At 41.6% G+C, this 19,039-nt stretch overlaps 1 protein-coding gene across 2 annotated transcripts in view; it reads right to left on the bottom strand.

Moving 5' to 3' along the window:
• LOC117664009 (chemokine-like protein TAFA-5) overlaps positions 1-10,229 on the bottom strand; it is a 32,587-nt gene extending 22,358 nt beyond the window's left edge. For both annotated transcript variants that reach the window (XM_034414702.3, XM_034414703.3), the window contains exon 1: positions 4,160-10,229. In XM_034414702.3, the coding sequence (XP_034270593.1) occupies positions 4,160-4,256 (97 nt within the window). In that variant the 5' untranslated portion in view covers positions 4,257-10,229. The remainder of the gene's footprint in view (positions 1-4,159) is intronic.
• Positions 10,230-19,039: the final 8,810 nt, after the last annotated feature.

Below are 19,039 nucleotides of genomic sequence, written 5' to 3'. Positions count from 1 at the left end.
CTATTAACTCTGGAACAATTATAATACCTTTTAAATATTTTGACAAAAGCAGACAGTCAAATACAGTTTTGGACTTATATATATTTCAGATTTAATTCAAATATTTCTCCTCATGTTATCATAATTTCTACTTTTGCTTAATATTGAAGGCTTAATATATATTATTATATTATATATGATTATATTACATTAACATGAAATATCTACGTAGGTTGTTATGTAGAACAAAAGTATCAGCCTTTTTTTTGCATGTACAAATTTATGTACATTTCACATTACTAAAATCTGAATCTGAAGTCAATGTACATTTTGTAGTGCAATTAACGCAAACTTAAAGGTTTTATTTAAAAATCTGACAGATTTCAAACTCTGAACTTATTCAAATTGATAAAAATGAGGGGTGAGGTGATTATAGTACAGGTGAAATACAAAAAGGTGTTGTATTTAACTGGACAAAATATTATCGTTTTAAGAGAAAGCTGATCAGAACTCCTGCAGGAGAGGAGAAACAATTAGAAGCAAGGTAGAGAATTTCTGTGGAATCTTAATGGCTAAATTAGCTTTTAATTAAGCAAACGTAGAGGCCAAGCCGTAACAAAGTTACTCATTAAGGTGCTGCAGTATTATAATAAATGTGTTGTGCTCTTTAGAATGCCACAAGGCTGTCTGTGGTTAAAATTTCATCTCTATTGGTTTTTTTTAAAAAGGCTATTAGTAAGTTTTTTAAAAATCACAGCATCAGACCTACTATGCTCAAATTGTTAGGCTTTTCTTAGCAACCAGCATAGTATACTCACATATTCATTATCTATATATCCATGAGACAGTAAATGTCACAGATTTAAAATGTTTGGCTTTGCAGAGTGTTGGAGCTATGTTGTTATTGAACAATATAGCATTGACTTTTCCCTGCCACAAAACTATAACAATGAAGTGCAAGTAATTTGCACCTTGGCTGCCTTGCAGATTGCCCAGTGAAGGAAGCTATACAGCAAACAGCCTTGTGACTTATAAGTGATTTAGGGGTTCTGGCAAAGTGGCAAGCAAGTTGGCACTGCCTTGAATCTTGCATGCCCGAGGCTAGCTTTGAACTCATAACTATGGTTTGATTGGATAAGCTCTCATCTTTTGAATCATTGCATAAATATTTAGCTACAGTTGTTAAACTGTGACATAATTAATGGATCAACACAGATTTGCAAATCTCCCACATCCTTGTTTGCAAGAGGCCCCCCGTTTCTGGGCTCTCAATGGGACATTTATGCTGACTGCAATCTTTATAGGTTTCTGGGGAAGTAAACATCAGCTCAAGATTTCTTCTGCAGTTGCTGAGGCTGGCAGGACTGTTACACAGTGTAGAGCTGGGAGAAAGAAAGAAGGAAGCCCAGAAACAAATCAATTGCTTAACAGGGCTTGTGCTTGCTACCCAATAGGGTTTTTCTTCTTCTCTCTGCCCCTCATACATACATATAAGAAATAAAAAATAGAAAAGCTGGTTACTATCATATTCCTGACTTGTTCTGATTATCTGCTCCTTTCCCCATAACGTCATATGCTAGAAATTCTCTGCAGCCAGTCACTAGACAAAGGATAGATCAGAGGACTGAATGCATTATACTGGCTTTCTCCAACTCAATGACCTCCAATTTTGGCCATTTGTAGTTGGAGTGGATGAATCTTACTGTTCAAGAGCAAATGGAGGACACCACATTAGGGTGAAGTATGTCAGTATGTTTGTGAAAAAAGAGTAAACACTGAAAGATGAAGACTTTGTCGGAGAACAAAAAATCCCTTCTCCACATATTAATGGGATACGTGCATATGGGTATTTTAAACTAGACACTTTAAACTTAAATGTAAAGTCAACCCTTTGTTTATTGCACCCTTCCCAATCTGCCTCTTCTGGATGGGTTGAGACTTCAAGGGCCAAGAATTCCAGCCAGATTGTGCTGGCTAAGTATTCTGGGAAGTGTAGTCTCAAGGCATCCAAGGGCCAGGTTACAAAAGAGCGGACTACCCTATTGTGAAACAGAATTCAAATTTATAACATTGAGTCTCATATTAAATCTCATACAGTGACTTGGAGGGAGTTACATATGCACTGCAGTAACAAATAGAGATACTAATAAAATGATAATTTCAAACTTACAATCTCAAACTTGTAAACAGAATTAGACCCTTACCTTGGAATGTAAGAAACTACCTTATACTAGCTTAGACCATTATTCATCACATGAAAATTGCTGATATTAATTAACAGCAGCTTATCAAGCAGAGATGTTTCCCCATCCATTTCCCATCATTTGAGCCAAGCCTACTTTGACCCTACAATTGAAATATCAATGGAGGTGGGATTCATGGCTTAACACATAGCAGGACCTGGGGGTCACAGAACCTTACATCACAATTTTCAACTGCACAGAGATGTTTCCTGGCAAAATAAATGAATAAATAAAAAATACCATGGTTCGGGGCATGCTAAATTTGAAGCAGAAAGAAAGTAGAAGGAGTCAGGAAGAGAAATTGGCAACTCTCAAAGCCAAAACAATGAGAAAACCATTTTGGCTAGACAGAGATGGGGTTTTTTTTACTCATGGCTGCCTGTCTGCTATGATAGTAAAGCCTGGTCTAATTTTTAAGATTTCTAATTTGCAGATTCCCAAACTCAACTAGTCACATGGTCCTTAGATATATAATCCTGGCCACATCATCCATAAACCAACACTGTTGGGAGTAAAACCCTTCCATAGACACTAAACCTTGATCAAGCACAAGCAAGGTCTCTGAGGATAACCTTTATTTCTGTGAGAGCTAAGCATCAAGCGATTCAAACTGTAAAGTTTGTCTAAATGTCAAGGGATTCAAAAGAGCCTAAAGAGAAACCCACTTTTTATATTTCTACAGCATCATACACATAAATATGATAGCCTGAAATGTTGTAAGCAATAAAAGCACCATGAATTTACTGCAAAAATGGTGGCAGGAAATTTAGTCTGATTCAGGGGAAATGCAAATCCACAAATTTAGATTAGACATGCCTCAACTTTGGCCTTCAATCATAGGAGCTTCCCTTTCTGTGCCCCTTGAAAGTTTCCCTTTTTATGATTGTGTATCTGATTGAGCTATTTTTGGTTTTTCGAAGCTAGAACAGTTATTTTCACCTCTCCCTTGCTTATTGCTCCTTCAAGTTCAAAGCCTTTCTAGATCTAAAATCTATGTTCCTTAGATCTTCTGCCAGGCCACAGATAAACTGAGTCCATGAGTATTTAGTTGGAAGCCCCAATATCCATATATCTACTGCCATCATTTTCTTTATCCCAATACCAATAGGAAAAACCTGTGGGAAATAAAATAATTGATTTTCCTTTGAAATTTAAATGGTAAAATGGCCCAGTAAAAGGTCTGGGATCACTGGAAGGTGATGTCACCAGACTGTTGCTCCTTGACTCCCTAAAACAAACTTTGAATGCAATGGAATGTCATTGGCCAAAACAACCCAAGCAGTTTTCTGAAGTTGGGCAGGTTGCTTTGGCTCATCTTAGAATCTGTATTTTTGTTTTGATTTGGTGAAATGGGGTCTTAATGGTTGCCCAAGCTGTTTACCTTAAGATAGTCCTAATGTCATTGTGCCAAAGTGTTAATATTGTAGCTAGTTTGTATTAGCTGAATTTTATTTTCTATCCTTCTTTACTTCTGCTGCCTTGGTAAAAATATCATATCCCTGACATTTTGCCTGGGGTGGGAGCTAAATACGACTTCTGTCTTCCCAGAGTCAAGTACTATTGATATTAAATATACACAGTGCCTTTGTAAAACTAGAGGAATGGGATGATATTTTGCCCCAAGAAAGAGAACAGATCCATAAAATCTATAGCCACATATGATTTTTTGGGTCTCACTCTTGATTTTTAAATATAAAAGGCCTCAATATATAGATTCTTTAGTTATACTTTAAGAGTGCCTGTCCTCTGGTAGGCAAACCGTGACTCAGGGGAGAGGGAGAGAGTTTGCTCCATGATAAGATCCTGGCCTCATCCTGGGCAGTTCCACGTAAAGCTCTCTGTGCAGGCCTTGGAGGGAAAACAGGTGGAAAGCTCATTTCTGCAAATGCACAAGACAGGATCACAACAGTTGCTGTACCGAACAGCTCTGAACTTACCTTCCTTGGGTAGATGGCAGTACAAGAGCCAGAAGAAAAGGAGACAGCCAAGTATAGCACTTATCCTGGTAGACAGCTCTCTCCAACTGGCCAGCATTCTTATAGAGGTTTCCCCAGATGGGCCACCAGCAGGGGCCAAAGGAGGATGCCCCCCACTACCAAGTTCAGGCTTTTTCTAAATCCAGCTATAAGGGGGTGTCTGCCTGGCACAGAGGAGATTCTGCTGTGACTGGAGCACAGCTGCATTCCCTTTCTGGCAGAGCAAAGCTGTAGGTAGCAGCATTAGGCTTTCAAGAGAGAATGTGCAGGTCCAACTGCAACTTCCTAGAGTAGCCCGGCTGGGTTGTTTAGGATCGGGCGCTTCTCGATCTAGAGTCCAGGGGTACCAGAAGTCTTATTTCTTAACAAGGAAGAGGATCCCTCCCTTTTACATCTTATCCTGGACATCAAGCTCCGCCCTCGCTGTAGCCGAGAAGGATGTTCTTGAAATCCCGATTTGCACCAGTTAATTGCTTGAAAAGTAACCGTGGGGTTGCAGCTTTGCGGGACCCCGCCCCTTTCCTTGGGACCAGCCAAAGTCCCGGCCGTGCGCAGTTCGATTCTTGACTTATCTATAGCTTTTCAACAACCGCAGATGCCGTTTGTGCCGCTGCTGCTTTTTCCCTTCGCCGTCTGACGCGGTTTGCCAGGCGCAATCTTCGACACCACGGTCTCCCCCGCCAGAGCCCACCCGAGAGCTCGACTCCCCGCCTGCTGCACTGCTGCCTGCTCGGCCGGCCTTCCTCGGCCGCAGGGGAAAGCTTTCATCCTCGGCTGCGGGGGAAGCCTGGGGAGGAGGGGGGAGGGCAGAGGAGCGGAGCCTGCCAGCAACAAGCTCCCACCCCGCGCACCCTTTGGGCCACACACGATCTCTCCAGCGCCTCCCGGCCGCGCGTGTCGCGTCGCGCCTCTGACTTTGGCTACCTGTGGCAAGCGCTTCTCCTCTTGGATCCGATCGGGCGCCCAGCAACAAACAGCGATCTGCCGGGGCGGCGAGAGGATTTCTTCGATCCTGGTTTTATCAGGGAGGAAGGCGAAGTATTAGGGGGGGGGGGGTTGCGCGCGTGCTAAATAGAGAGGCGGGGAAGTGTCAGGAGCTCAAACGGGGGGCTCACGGCCCCCTTTCCCCTCAGAAACAGAGTCTCGCCCCTCCCTCCCATACTTTCGGGCTCTCCGCAGCGGGAGAAGCTTGGCCCGTTCTCCGCGGCCGAGAAGCCCCAAGCAAAGCCGCTGCGGTGACCGCCGCTCCGTCGGCGATTCCGGATTGTAAAGAAAAGCCACGGAAGGAGCAGGGAGCAATTCCAGCCGAAGCGTCGCCAGCTTCCTTAGTTCAGCGCTCCCCTCGGAGACGTCTGGCCAGCTTCGCGCCTCTGCAAGGGGGGCAGCGGCATCCCTGCTCCAAGCGGCCCCGCGCTAGCCCTGCAGCCTTCCCCCCACTCCCCGCCCCCAACCCGGCGGGTGCAGGGTATCTTCTCCTCCAGGTCGCGCCGACGAAAGATCCGGGGAAAGTTTCTCGCTTGCTTGCTTGCTTGCTCGCTCTTTGCCCGCGAGCGGCTCTTTCTCCCCACTCGGCGTTCCGAAGCAGCAGCGCCGGCCTCTCCCGTTCTCCGCCGGTCGGTCGCCTCCCCAGACTGAGACCCCCCCCCGCTCTGAATTCTCCTTGGCGGAATGTCTCCCTCCGCTTAACTCTTTCCGCGCTGCAGCCACTGCCGGCTGCTGCCCGATCCGCTCCGAGCTCCTGGTCTGCTGCCGCATTCCCTGCCCGCCGCTGCTTTTCCTTCAGGCGGCAAGAGTCCTGCTAGGAGTGGGCTTCGCGTCCTCCTCCCCTAGCAAAGGTGAAAGCCGCAGGGCATGGGTGGGCCGAGGAATGCAGCATTCCGGGCTTGTTGGTTCAGCCTGGCAGCGGAAACCCCGGAAGGAGCAGCACGCCTCTTGCTGGGGGTTGGCTGAGGATTCAGTTTTTCACGCCGGACCTGCTTGGTGGCTGAAGGACGGCGTCAACTGCGGGGTTTGCGAGCGGGAGAGGGGGGGGGCGTGGAGGGGATGCTCGGCTGGATACGGCACAAGGCTCCCCCCCCCTTCCTTCTGTGGGACAGGGACGGCGGCCTCGGTGGGGCGGCTTTGCAAGCCGAGGCCACCGGGAGCGAGGAGTAAAGCTGTGGCGCGCAAGGGGAGCGGGTAGGGCAGGGGGTCCGTCTGGGGTGGGTGGGGGGAACGATGTTTCCTGCTGAAGCCGGGGTGCGATCGATGGCTTGTACGCCCCGATCTAGGGACCTCCCCCGAAGGAGGGTGCTTTCCTACGCCAAAGGGTTCTTCTCCTCTCCGTTCATTTCTCAGATCGCCTGGGACGCCCTTCCAGTCTTCCCCAACCTGGTGCCCTCCAGACGCGACCCCGGTCGATCGAGCCAGCCAGCCAGCAAGGACTCTGCGCCGTAGAGACTGGGGACGGTGGGGAGCTGCGGTTCCACGCACCGCTGCTTGTTAGCTTAGAATCTTTCGGCCAACTCTTATTGCAGTACAGATTGTAGGTGTCTGCTTTGCCAAAGAAGGTCCTGTTTCCGTAGATTGAACAATGGAATAAGGACAGTTTTAGAGGGTTTTGCCCTGGAGGGGGGGAGGGGCGGCCAAACAATATATCCTAAGAGAAAAAGAGAAGGGATTTTTACTTATGACCTGGAAGGAGTTCTTGAGTTACAGGTAAATTTTAGATCTGGATTATGTATGTCAATTCAGTGAATTGAGTGGGTCCTTTTTTTAAGAATAAGAAATTGGAATCTGCTCCCCATTGAATTGTGTTTCCCCTGAAGTTTCACAGCTGAATCCTAAAACTCAGTTTGTCACTAGGAGATAAGGTGGCATTAACAGTCTAGAGTGCCTTTTACCTGCTTTGGATGCCTCATCTATTCCAGCCTTGGACCAGACATTTGGCCATGTCTGTTGCGCTGGCCTTGACTGCTGCAGTATTTCTATGTGGACTTGCTCCCAGCTCCTTTGGAAACTCAAATCTTCAATGGGCAGAATAAACTCATGCAACCATTTTCATCACAGCATCCTGTTGCTGGCTGGTAATCAGAGAGCAAACATATTTTGAATTCAAGATATTTCAGGTTGTAATTTTTGATTTGCATTTGAAATGAGTTTTGAAATGTTTGAACTCAACACAGCTCTAAGCAGAGTTTAAAGCACTTTGTTTTGAGTTGGAAATGCTTTCAGAATTTTTAAAACAGCCCATTTTGAACGCAAAGGAAATATTTGGAACTCAAAACAGGACATTTTGAATTTAAAACAGAGTAGATGGAAAATTAGCATGCCTGTGCTGGTGGATAATTCTTGAAGTCCCAACGTATCTGGAGGGTGTATAATATTATACATTTGATTAGATGAAGAGCAGTTTATATATTCCTGAATAAAGAGACAATACGCTATCCAACTGCATACATAATACAGATACATATAAATATAACACACTTGTGCCCTATAAATTACACAGATTAACACACAACTAGGTTATTATGTGTATGACCTAGTTTCATTTGCATCTTTTTCATACCAAGAGAACAACACAAAATATTTTCTCATCCTTTGAAATGCTCCTCAGATCCTGGTCTTTTGGAAAATCTGCCTTTCTGTAATCTGTCAGATGCTGCATTATTTTCAAACTTACATACAGATTTGTAACAGTTACATTTATATCCTGCTTTTCTTTGAAAGGAGAAGAAAGGGGCAGTATAGTGGCTCAGCGGTTTAAGATGCTTGGCTTGTTGGCTGGAAGTTCGCAGCTCCTGCCAACCTAGCAGTTTGAAAGCATGCAAATACGAGTAGATTAATAAGTACCACTTCGGTGGGAAGGTTACAGCATGATTGACATCATGTTGGCCACATGACCATGGAAATGTCTTTGGACAGTGTTGTCTCAATGGCCTTGAAACGAAAATGAGCACCACCCCTCTATGGTCAGCAATGACTAGCGAAGTAAAATCCGTAGGGACTCCTTTATCTTTTTACCTTTCTTCTAAAGAGATTTTTGATCGTGATAAAAGAATTTTCCCAAACTCTGTTTGAACTGAATACTAGGATGCATTATGTTGAAGCACAAATTTATTGAAAGCTCTGGGGGAAAAGACTTACTTTTTTTATAGATTTATGCAAATTAGATTATAGATGTAATTGGATACCGCAGCAAGGAGTGTGGCTGGATGTGAACAAAAGCAAGTATTTGATTGGCTATAATGCATCATGTGCCTAGTGAGGCAATCAGATGTAAAGCTGTGGTAATGAGACAGGACTACAAAGACAAGGAGGCTTTGAAAGAACAAAGAGGCAGTTTCCCATTAGCACAGTTTCTTTTGAGGGATTCACTTGCTTGGTTTTCCAAAGTTTTGCTTCTTTCCCTGTACCTTTTCTTAGCTTATCAGCATTCCTTGGCCTTCTATATGTTTTATGGCTGAGCTGACAGTTTTAGTTTCCCTGGGAATGTTTTATTGAGTTAGGGGCTTTTAGCTTGAGCCCCCATTCCAAAATTCTTTTTCAATAATTTCCATAAAGCCCTATGCCATATTATCCCAACAATCCTCTGAAGTAGGTTAGGCTGAGAGATGGTGTCTTGTTCCAGATCATCCAGTAAACTTTATAACTCAGCTGTATTTGAATCTAAATTTCTGGAGTCCGAATGAGACATTCATACTCCTAATTTTATTCAGGATGCTGATGAATCCTGAGCTGTTTGTAAATATCAGTATCTGGTGAATGGAGATTCTAATTCATTCAGGTCATGGTTGTCCCAAAGATGCTTTTTCAAGAGGCAACTGAACTTTCTGGTTTTTCTTTGAAAACGTTTCATCTTCTCATCCAAGAAATTTCTTCAGCTTTCAACAGTTCCAAGAAGGCTCCACACCCATTTACATTACTCGGGTGACCCTGATGTCACAGATAAATCTCTAGGTGGTCTCAGTGACTCTCTAAAAGAATACAAATGACCAGCTATCTGCAAGAAGTATAAACCCTTCCATTCTCCATCATCCAGTCAGAGCGGAAGAAGCTTCTTGGATGAGAAGCAAAACATCTTCAAAGAAAAACCAGAAAGTCCAGTTGCCTCTGGGACATCTGGTGAATGTGGTCAGCAATAGTCACTTTTGTGCAGTTCAGTGGCAGAATTGGAAGGTGCAAAATGGGATATATTGGTTCAGCTGCAGGACGGTGATAGTCTCTTGGGACACTGGCCTCCCCTTCTTAGCCTGTCTTGCTCCGATATTAAGTAAGTTTGCTTTGGAGTTCACACTCTTTTTGGTTTTGCATCCTTCCTAGGCGGGAAGACATTCCTCCAAGGTCTTTTGCACTAGATTGACTTTCCTTCATTCAAATGCAGCAAAAAGAGCCTCTCCTTCTCCTATTGTCTGCTTCTCCTATAATGACAAGCCCATACCTTCAGTCCTGACCCTCTCCTTTGATTTGGGGGAAATCAATACACATGTTCCACTACAGGAGTGCCTGTGACTGGTTTGTTAACTATGAGAGACCCTGAATGAATAGCACTCAGGTGGGTAATTTACCATCAGATCTGTGGGGATAAAGGGAAACCAATATAAATAGTCAGTAATAAAATTGTTTACTGACACTAGGCGTTCTTTAAAGAAGATTTGTATGCAGAGAAGTTCACCTCTGATAAGCTCTCCAGTTTACAATTATTGACTGTCTTGTCCAGTAGTGCTGGGGCTATTATTAGCATCAGAAAGCTGGGAGTCTCTGTCTTCATAAAGCACCTGATAATACTGTATTAATAAGGCAGGCAACCATATCAGAGTTGAAAAGAAGCCGGAGCAGAAGTCAGCATTATTAGTCCTGCTTAAAGAGTAATTGCTGAATGCTGTCAGGGCCAACATTTTTTTTTCCAGGGGGCAATGCACCAAGATCCATTAGATTTCTATTGATTTTTTCATCAAGTGAGAAGAATGCCAGAACTTCACAGGACTGGGCTTAAAATGCAGACATGGGAGCGTTGCAGACATTTATGAGAGTGGGTAATCGTCTCATAGTTTCCTCATATAGTATCTACATATAATATTATATAATCTGAGTAAATTGCATGGGTTTATCTCAGATTAATGTGTTGAAAAAAATACTGATCCCTCTCCCCCCACTATATTATCTAACAACATGCTTGCTTTGTAAGATGGGAATGTTCCCAAGTTGGTAGAGTGTTGCGGTGTATTTTTGTGGTAAGGGCCAAATTTATTTATACATTAAACTGCTCTGCCTTGGGAACCTTTTCATGTGTGAATGGCTGGTTGCCACTTAACTGCACCAGAGGGAAAACAAGTCTGTAGCAGTCTTTATTTCACTTGGCATATTTTACACCAAATTTAAGAGATGAAGTCTCTTAAGCGATACTAGCTAGGCTTGTGCAAGACGTAAGATGCGATTGACAAGAACAGATATAATCTTGCAGCAGTGGAATAATATAAATATCTCTTAAATTCCCAAGATGTTGGCAGTGGTCATTTGACATTTTTTTTGTTACAATGCATTTTCCAGGGAAATGCAGCATTTGAGAAAACAAGATTTTTCAGTACCCTTTTTTTAAAAAAAAAATTATTTATATGCCGCCCTTCTCCGGAGACTCAGGGCGGCTTACAAGCCTTCATACTTTTGTATATTTTATACAAAGTCAGCTTATTGCCCCCAGAACCGGGTCCTCATTTTACCTACCTTAGAAAGGATGGAAGGCTGAGTCAACCTTGAGCCTGGTGAGAATTGAACTCACAGTAATTGCAGGCAGCTGAAAGCTAAATACTACCTTTTAACAGTAGCATTAGTCTGCTGCGCCACTCAGGCTCTTCTTCCCATCCCTTTGTCGCTTTCTGAGATGTCTGCTGAAAGAAACAGAATCTGGGCCTTCCAAAATGGAAAAGTGAATATGCTGGACACTAAAACCAGCAAGGGCCACTTTTTAAAGCACTATCATAACTTCAATCAGTCACTAAATGAATGGTCATTAAGCGAGGACAATCTGTAATGAAAAGTAGAAGTATTTTTCCTACATTTTCCTTTATATCCTTCATGTATCTAGTATCTTGTTTTAACAAGAAAGTGAATACAAAGCTACCAGAATAGGGAACATAAATAAAACAGCTAAATCAGTTGGCCCAGATAATTCGGCTCTAGCTGTCCCTGTTGTCCATAAACAATATTTTTACATTTCTTTTTGCTACAAGTCCCATTAGAATCTTGACAATATTGCCAATAGTCAGAAGTGATAGGAATTATTCTAAACATTTGGAGATCTATCCAGATTTCGGAAGACTGATCTACAATTACTAGCAGTTTTCCAGAGTTTCGGACAGATTTTTTCCCCATCCTTATATAAAGATGACAACTGGTGCTCCATTGAACCATAGCCCATCTCTAGCAAGAGTATGTGGAGTATAGAGAAACTCCCATTTTTGTTTGCAGCCTTAGAACAATAAAAAGGAAGGCAGTACAAAATAGTAAGGAAAGGAGATTAAGGACAGATCTCAAAAGATGAAAAATGTAATTAAAAGTAGCCTGCTTCAAACAGTGCTCTATAAATCTTTTTACAACAGTTTTTACAGGTCATATATTTTAATATTTTATTAATATTACTTAATTTAATAGCAATAGCACTTAGACTTATATACTGATTTACAGTGCTTTACAGCCCTCTCTTAGCGGTTTTACAGAGTCAGCATATTGCCCCCAACAATCTGGGTCCTCATTTTACCTACCTCGGAAGGATGGAAGGCTGAGTCAACCTTGAGCCTGGTAGGATTTGAACTTCCAAATGGGAGGCAGCAGATGTAGCCTGCAGTACTGCACTCTAACTACTGTGCCACTGTGGCTCATAATAATTATATAATAATAATAATATTACTTAATATATTTTAGTTTTTTAATATTGTGGGTTATAAGTCCATTTATGTTGATCTGATTAAAATGAGTAATTTTGATGTTATCTTTTGTACACTAAATTGCACATTCTTGCACTGTTATTTGAAACAGATGATTGCATGTCATATTGACGTCGTGATAGCAATAGCACTTAGACTTATATACCATTTCACAGTGCTTTATAGCCCTCTAAGCAGTTTACAGAGTCAGCTTCTTGGCCCCCCAAAATTTGGGTCCTCGTTTTACCCACCTCGGAAGGATGGAAGGCTGAGTCAACCTTGAGCCTGGTGAGATTCAAACTGGCAAATTGCAGAAGTAGCCTGCAGTACTGCACTCTAACCACTGTGCCACCACTGCTCATAATACTGGCTTGATAGTCAATGTATTAACATTGAGTGGTCACTGGAGCCATTTGTGGCTTTGTTAGCCAAACTCAGCATAATATGTGAGCATGAATTCATTTTACCATGGCATCACCCTCTAAACTTTCTTTCCCAGGAAACAAAGCCAGACTCTCACATCTACATGTTAAACTACGTTTAGCAAAGCATGTCAATGATGGCTTGCCTGCTCACCTCTGCTGCAGTTTGTGGTACATTCAGTAATAAACCAGCTTTATGGCTTAACATACTGTAGCCTGTACATTGCTTCTCCGTTTCTTTATTTTTGCAATTTCCATGGATTTTCAATTAAGCCACATAATTCCTTTGGAAATTAATGATGTGTGTTGAATCCAAGATATGGTTGCTGGTGGGGTTTTTTTCATGTTCTCCTTTCCAAACTTATGCAATGTCACGTATAAAGTATGGTAACCCCCAGTGAAGGAAGCTTCACTGAAAAATAGGAGACATTAAATAACACACACGTTTGTCAGATACCTCCAAGTGATTTATAGTCAAATCACAAGTATATTAATAATATAATAAATAAATGAACCATGGTGGCACAGTGGTTAGAATACAGTACTGCAGGCTATTTCTGCTCACTGCCAGCTGCCTGCAATTTAGCAGTTCAAATCTCACCAGGCTCAAGGTTGACTCAGCCTTCCATCCTTCCGAGGTGGGTAAAATGAGGACCCAAATTGTTGGGGGCAAGAAGCTGACTCTGTAAACCGCTTAGAGAGGGCCGTAAAGCACTGTGAAGCGGTATATAAGTCTAAGTGCTATTGCTATTATGACATCAATATGACATGCAATCATTGTTTCAAATAACAGTGTAAGTATGTGCAATTTAGTGAACAAAAGATAATATCAAAATTACTCATTTTAATCAGATCAACATAAATGGACTTATAACCCATTTTGTAATTTAAAAAAACTAAAAAATCAAGGACCAAAATGGAAGATTTCTTCCTATATTCCTACTGACCCAGCATCACCAGGCTAAGGCACGATCAAGACATCTGCTGAATTCAAAGCCCAAAGGATTCATAGGCATCCCTCTGGGAACTTGATCCTTCTGTAAGGTCTTAGAAATCAGCCTAAGAAATTGAGGGGGGCTTGATAATCAATTGATAAATGAGGGTAGATTAGCTTTGATCCCATTCAAATTGTTGATTTAGTTCAGATGATCAAATCGAAGGGTTGATTTGGGTCAATCTAATTAGGGAACCTAATTTGTTTCCAAGATCGGATAGAATTGTCTCGTGAATCTTGTCTCCAAATTTGCTTCACATAGCAATTAATTAAGCACTCAGCACCATATTAGCAAGAATTGTCTGGGCAGATATCTCTGTGTTAGTCAGTGCAGTCCTCAAAGAGCAGCACAAGCTCCTTTCCTACCCATCTATAACATAAAATTCAGTTTAATTCATGTCTTGGTATCTCTGCATGTTTCCTTACTTTCCTTCTATTATTAGTTGCAACTGGCACAAATGATGAAGCGATTATCATAACAAAATACGTTTTATGCAATGCTACCTGGAGAAGAAATTTGGTGTAGTAAAGTTTCTATGGAGTTGCTCAATCATCCAAAAACACCCAAAGGTGCTTTTTCCAAAAGACAAAATGTTCTGAACTGAAGAAACTTCTTGCATGAGAAGTGAAAGGTTTTCAAAGAAATAAAACCAAGGAACTCCAGTTGCCTTTTGGAAAAAAGCACTTTTGGGTGTAGTAATTAAGGTATCAGGCTAGAAGCCAGGTGACATAGACCTTAGAGACATAGACAGCTGGGTGATTTTGGATCTTTCAGACCTGGGAAAAAGAAGGCAAGGCCAAAGTACTTCTGAAAACCTAGCTAAGAAAAATGCAAGGAGTAGTCCAGGCAGTAATCAGTAATCAAGACTGACTTGAAGGCACCAAAAAAGAAAGTACTACATAACAACACTGAACTTTGATTTGGTGCTATTGTATTCAACAAATAGAACCCAAAGTCCATGTAAATCTAATCCACTTTCAGACGCCCTCTTTTCCCCCCTGAACTTAAAAGCATCCTGGCAAACATTTGTATATAAATTATACCTGTTTCCTTTCATTATAATCATGTATTGGACCATATTTAGAAAAGGCTGATTGCCAGTCTTTCCCAGTTGAACATATTGAGACCTATAACTCTTAGAACTGGCTCAGTCAGAATTCTGGGGTAATCAGGTGGAGATTTCTCTCATAATAGAAGGCAGTCTTAGTACAAGGAAGGCATAATAGAAGCCTTCCTTGTACTAAGACAAAGAAGGAGATTTAGATATAAATTTGAATAGGAATTTGCAGTTAAAAATATTAAGAAATGGAAGCATATTATGCACATTTGAACTGCGAGCAAATACAAAATAGAAGTATTAACATCTACTTAACAGAACAAGCGAGCTAAATTTATTAGGCTGTTTTCAGTGTTAAATATTTTAATACATTTGAGCTTGGTATTTAGTATATATGTCTGTGTATGACTTACAATCAATTGTAGATATTCCAATCCCTCTTAAAAAAGGGATTATCAACTTCAGTTGATAAGATGTAGAATAGCCTTGTGCTGATATCTGAAGAAGTAAAAAAATAGAAGAGATAAATTATACAAAGTACCAAGTTCTACCTGGGGATGAGTTGAGTTGTCTAGCTGACAATAAACATGCTAAAATGACATGAGTGACAATTTTGGGGCAATGAAATGGCTTATTAAAGAGCACCTATGGAGTGTTTTTAACTAGGATTTTATTGCACAGAATACTAGCTGAGCAATCAAATCTCCATCAAACATAGAAGCATGATCTCTCAACACTCTTGTAGTTATATAATTTAAAACCTGGTTCCTAATTTTGTGTTGGTGAGGGAGAACTTGTTAGATGGAAATATCTATTATGCTTTTGCTGAGCAGGGCCTGAGACTTCTTCTTCTGTCCTAAACATATTCCTGCCTTTGAAAAATATTGTTCCTAGGAGAATGGTGTTTCAGACTACCATTTATTTAATTCACAGTTGCGAGCTGCCTCCCTCCTCTTCGTCAGTATGTATTAAAACCTGAACTGCAATATCCTTCAAGTGATATTCTATAGTAGTTAGGAATATGAGCCTTGATTCCATCATTATCTGAGCTACAAATTCCCCGGCTATTAATTTTGTTCTTCATTCAGTCATTTGTTCATTCCTGTTTTCCCTCTAAAAAAATAACTGAAAGCAGTTTATTGTGATAAAATATGTATTCCACAAAACTTTACCTGCAGAGTGGAAAAACAAAAAAAACAACAACCAACTTCAGAAAGTAAATAAAAAACTGAAGATTACTATAAACAATAACCCATAGTCCACCTCTAACATATATAGAGGCACAGATCAAGGAATACAGCTGTAATGCACATATAATGAGACAAATGTGAATCAATGGAAGGCATTCTTCACAAGCAGATCTTGATCCTAAGTCTAAATATGAAACTTGATAGAGTATAGTGCAGGGTATAGTGGGGTGGCAGTCATAGGGCTATATTAGGTACAGAAATTGGTATTAGGTACAGACCATGGATTCAAGTCCACCATCAGCCAGGGAATCTCACTAGGTGACTTTGTCTCTTAATTCAACCTACTACATGAGATTTATGAATATGCAAAAATAATACTAGATGTACACTGTTTTGAGATCCTGAAGGAAAAGTAAAAACTAATCTAACAATTTGGCAAACAACTCTTTCCTCAGCCTTAGTTGAGTGCATAGTTAGGCATGCTTCATCTGGACTGCAAATGTCTACATGGGTACTAAGGTGGCAGGATGCATAAGATTCTGGCTCATTGCTGCTATTAATAGACCTCAGATTTGCAGCACCCTAGCAATAGCATCTGCCTACAAAGAATGCTTTGTATACAGAGGCTTCTCAGTTAGAAAAAGAAGAAGGTAGTTGTTGCTGCTGTTATGGAACAGAGACTAAACTAAGAAGCATATTTTATGTGGCATAGCTAGCAATTTGGCTCATCTGGAAAAGTAACATTAGAAAGCAGGTACAGTAAATGTAGCTGTATGTCTCAGCATATGGAAGCAGCTGGCTGATCTTTGTGGCTGAGCAGAATTGAGCTTGGGTGGTCTTGGCTGGGAGAGTCCTACAAAATGGCAGTAGAATGCATTTCTGTATTGTTGCCCAGAAAAGCTGTAAACATGGCCATGAAATCATGAAAATCTAAATTCAACCTGAAAGAGACTTTGCTTTAAATCAGTGTTTTTCAAATTTAACAACTTTAATATGTGTTGACTTCAACTCCCAGAATTTTCCAGTCACACATCTAAAAGTTGCCAACTTTGAAAAACACTGATTTAAATATAACTGGAGCTTCCCTTGATCTCTCCTAAACCCTGAAAACTATTGCACATTTCTCTAAGATTTATTAGAAATTTTGAACTTGGGTGAATAATGTTCAAGTCCTTGATGTGATCTCATTTGAAACTTGCCTTAGCTGCAAAATGACAATATTAAGGAGATGCCTCATAAAATTGTTGTAAAAAAGACCAATGTTACATTTTGAGTCAAAATGAGTAGTAAACTGCAGTTCAAATCATGTATATCACTGCCCTCTGCTGTGAAAAAACCAGAACTGCTTTGTTGATCATTGGAAGAGGTGCTTGCCTTTTTAGCTTTGTCATAACCTGAAAAAAGAAACTGGTTAAGATAGGTGGCATGCAGTATGCATATGATTTATCCTTTGGTTTAGCAAAACAAAGACCACCAATCTCCCAATCATTCTGTTTGCCTAGAGCAGGGGTCAGCAACCCGCGGCTCTGGAGCCGCATGTGGCTCTTTCATCCCTCGGCTCCCTGATGCCGGTTGGCTCCACAATTTATAGAGCTTTCAGTTAGGACAGGTAGAGGAAAAGGATGCCGCACTAGGAGGAGATTCTATGGTGGGGGAACTGGACTTCCGGTCGGCTCCAGAATTGAATGGGGGGCTTCCGGTTAGGGCCTTTGTGGCTCTTTGAATGTTTAAGGTTGCCAACCCCTGGCCTAGAGTGGCAACTGTTAGCAAGTGCCTAGTTCCCCTGCCAATGTAGCAATTCGAAAGTATGCAAAGGAGAGTAAATAAATAGGTACCGCTTTGTGGGAAGGCAACAGCGTTCCCTATGCCTTGGTGTGTAGTCATGCTGGCCACATGACAACGGAAGCATCTTTGGACAATGCTGATTCCCTTGGCTAAGAAATGGTGATGAGCACCACCCCTAGAGTTAGAGATGACTGGATAGGGGAAACCTTTACCTTTAATTCCCCTACAGAAGGACCCACGCATAGAAGGTAGAACAAAGAAGAGGACACTTGATTTCAGTTTTACGAAATTTTACTTCCTTGTTGGGAAGGAGTCCCAACAAGTCCCATGGGACTCCTATATGGGAGTCCATGTCTTAAGATTTATTAAAATAAACCAGAAGCAACAGCACCCCGAACACTGGGTTGGGAGAGAAAGAAAGTGATTTGACCCTTTATGACAATCCTGTCTGCTAGGTTTGACATGTCCTTTTCCTGAACCTTTTGGAAGTGTCTAACTAGCTGTTCCCAGAGGCAGATTTTATTTTATTTATGAAAGGTTTCCTTCAAGAAGGAATCAAAAGTTATAGCAAGTGTAAAAGTTACTGGTCTGGTAGGGACTCTTACTGCATATATTTAAGAGAAAGTTGAAGGCTTTCCATGCCTATCTTTCAAGCCATGTTACAGAAATTTCTTTAGGTTTATAAGACAGAAATAACAGGCACCAGTTCAGGACCTGAGAAGCTGTCTGCTCAACTGGTGTTCTACTGAGGATGTCTTGCTGACTTTTCAATGGCTTCCTGATGCTCCATATCCTTCATGGAGAAGGTTAGTCTAAGTCAAGGGTCGGCAACCCACAGCTCCGGAGCCACATCCCTCTGCTGTGGCTCCCTGTTGCTGGTCGGCTCCACAATTGATAGGGCTTTCGGTTAGGACAGGTAGAGGAAAATGGACACCGTGCTAGGAGGAGACTCTATGGTGGAGGAACGGGACTTCCAGTCAGCTCCAGAATTGAATAGGGGGCTTCCAGATAGGACCTTTGTGGTTCTTTGAGTGTTTAAGGTTGCTGACCCCTGGTCTAAGTAGTTTCACCTACTCTATGAAATGAACTTTTTGGTAAGACATGAGATTTCAGCATGAAGAGTTTCACCATCAACTGCACATTTACCCATTATCCTTGACCAACGAATTGCCTCATGGAGGATAGTACAGGTAATCCTCGACTTATAAAAATTCATTTAATGACCGTTCAAAGTTACAACGGCACTGAAAAAAGTGACTTACAACCACTTTTCTCACTTACAACCATTACAGCATCCCCATGGTCCACGTAATCAAAATTCAGATCCTTGGCACCTGGTTTATATTTGTGACAGTTGCAATATCCCGTGGTCATGTGATCACCTTTTTTGACCTTCTGACAAGCACAGTCGATGGGGAAGCCAGATTCACTTAACAACTTGGTTACTAATTTAACAACTGTGGTGATTCACTTAACAACTGTGACAAG

This window comes from Pantherophis guttatus, chromosome 3 (genome assembly GCF_059756535.1).
Source record: "Pantherophis guttatus breed Tessera chromosome 3, ASM5975653v1, whole genome shotgun sequence".
Taxonomy (NCBI): domain Eukaryota; kingdom Metazoa; phylum Chordata; class Lepidosauria; order Squamata; family Colubridae; genus Pantherophis; species Pantherophis guttatus.
The sequence above is the reverse complement of the archived record's forward strand: the minus strand, read 5'-3'. Positions and strand labels throughout refer to the sequence as shown.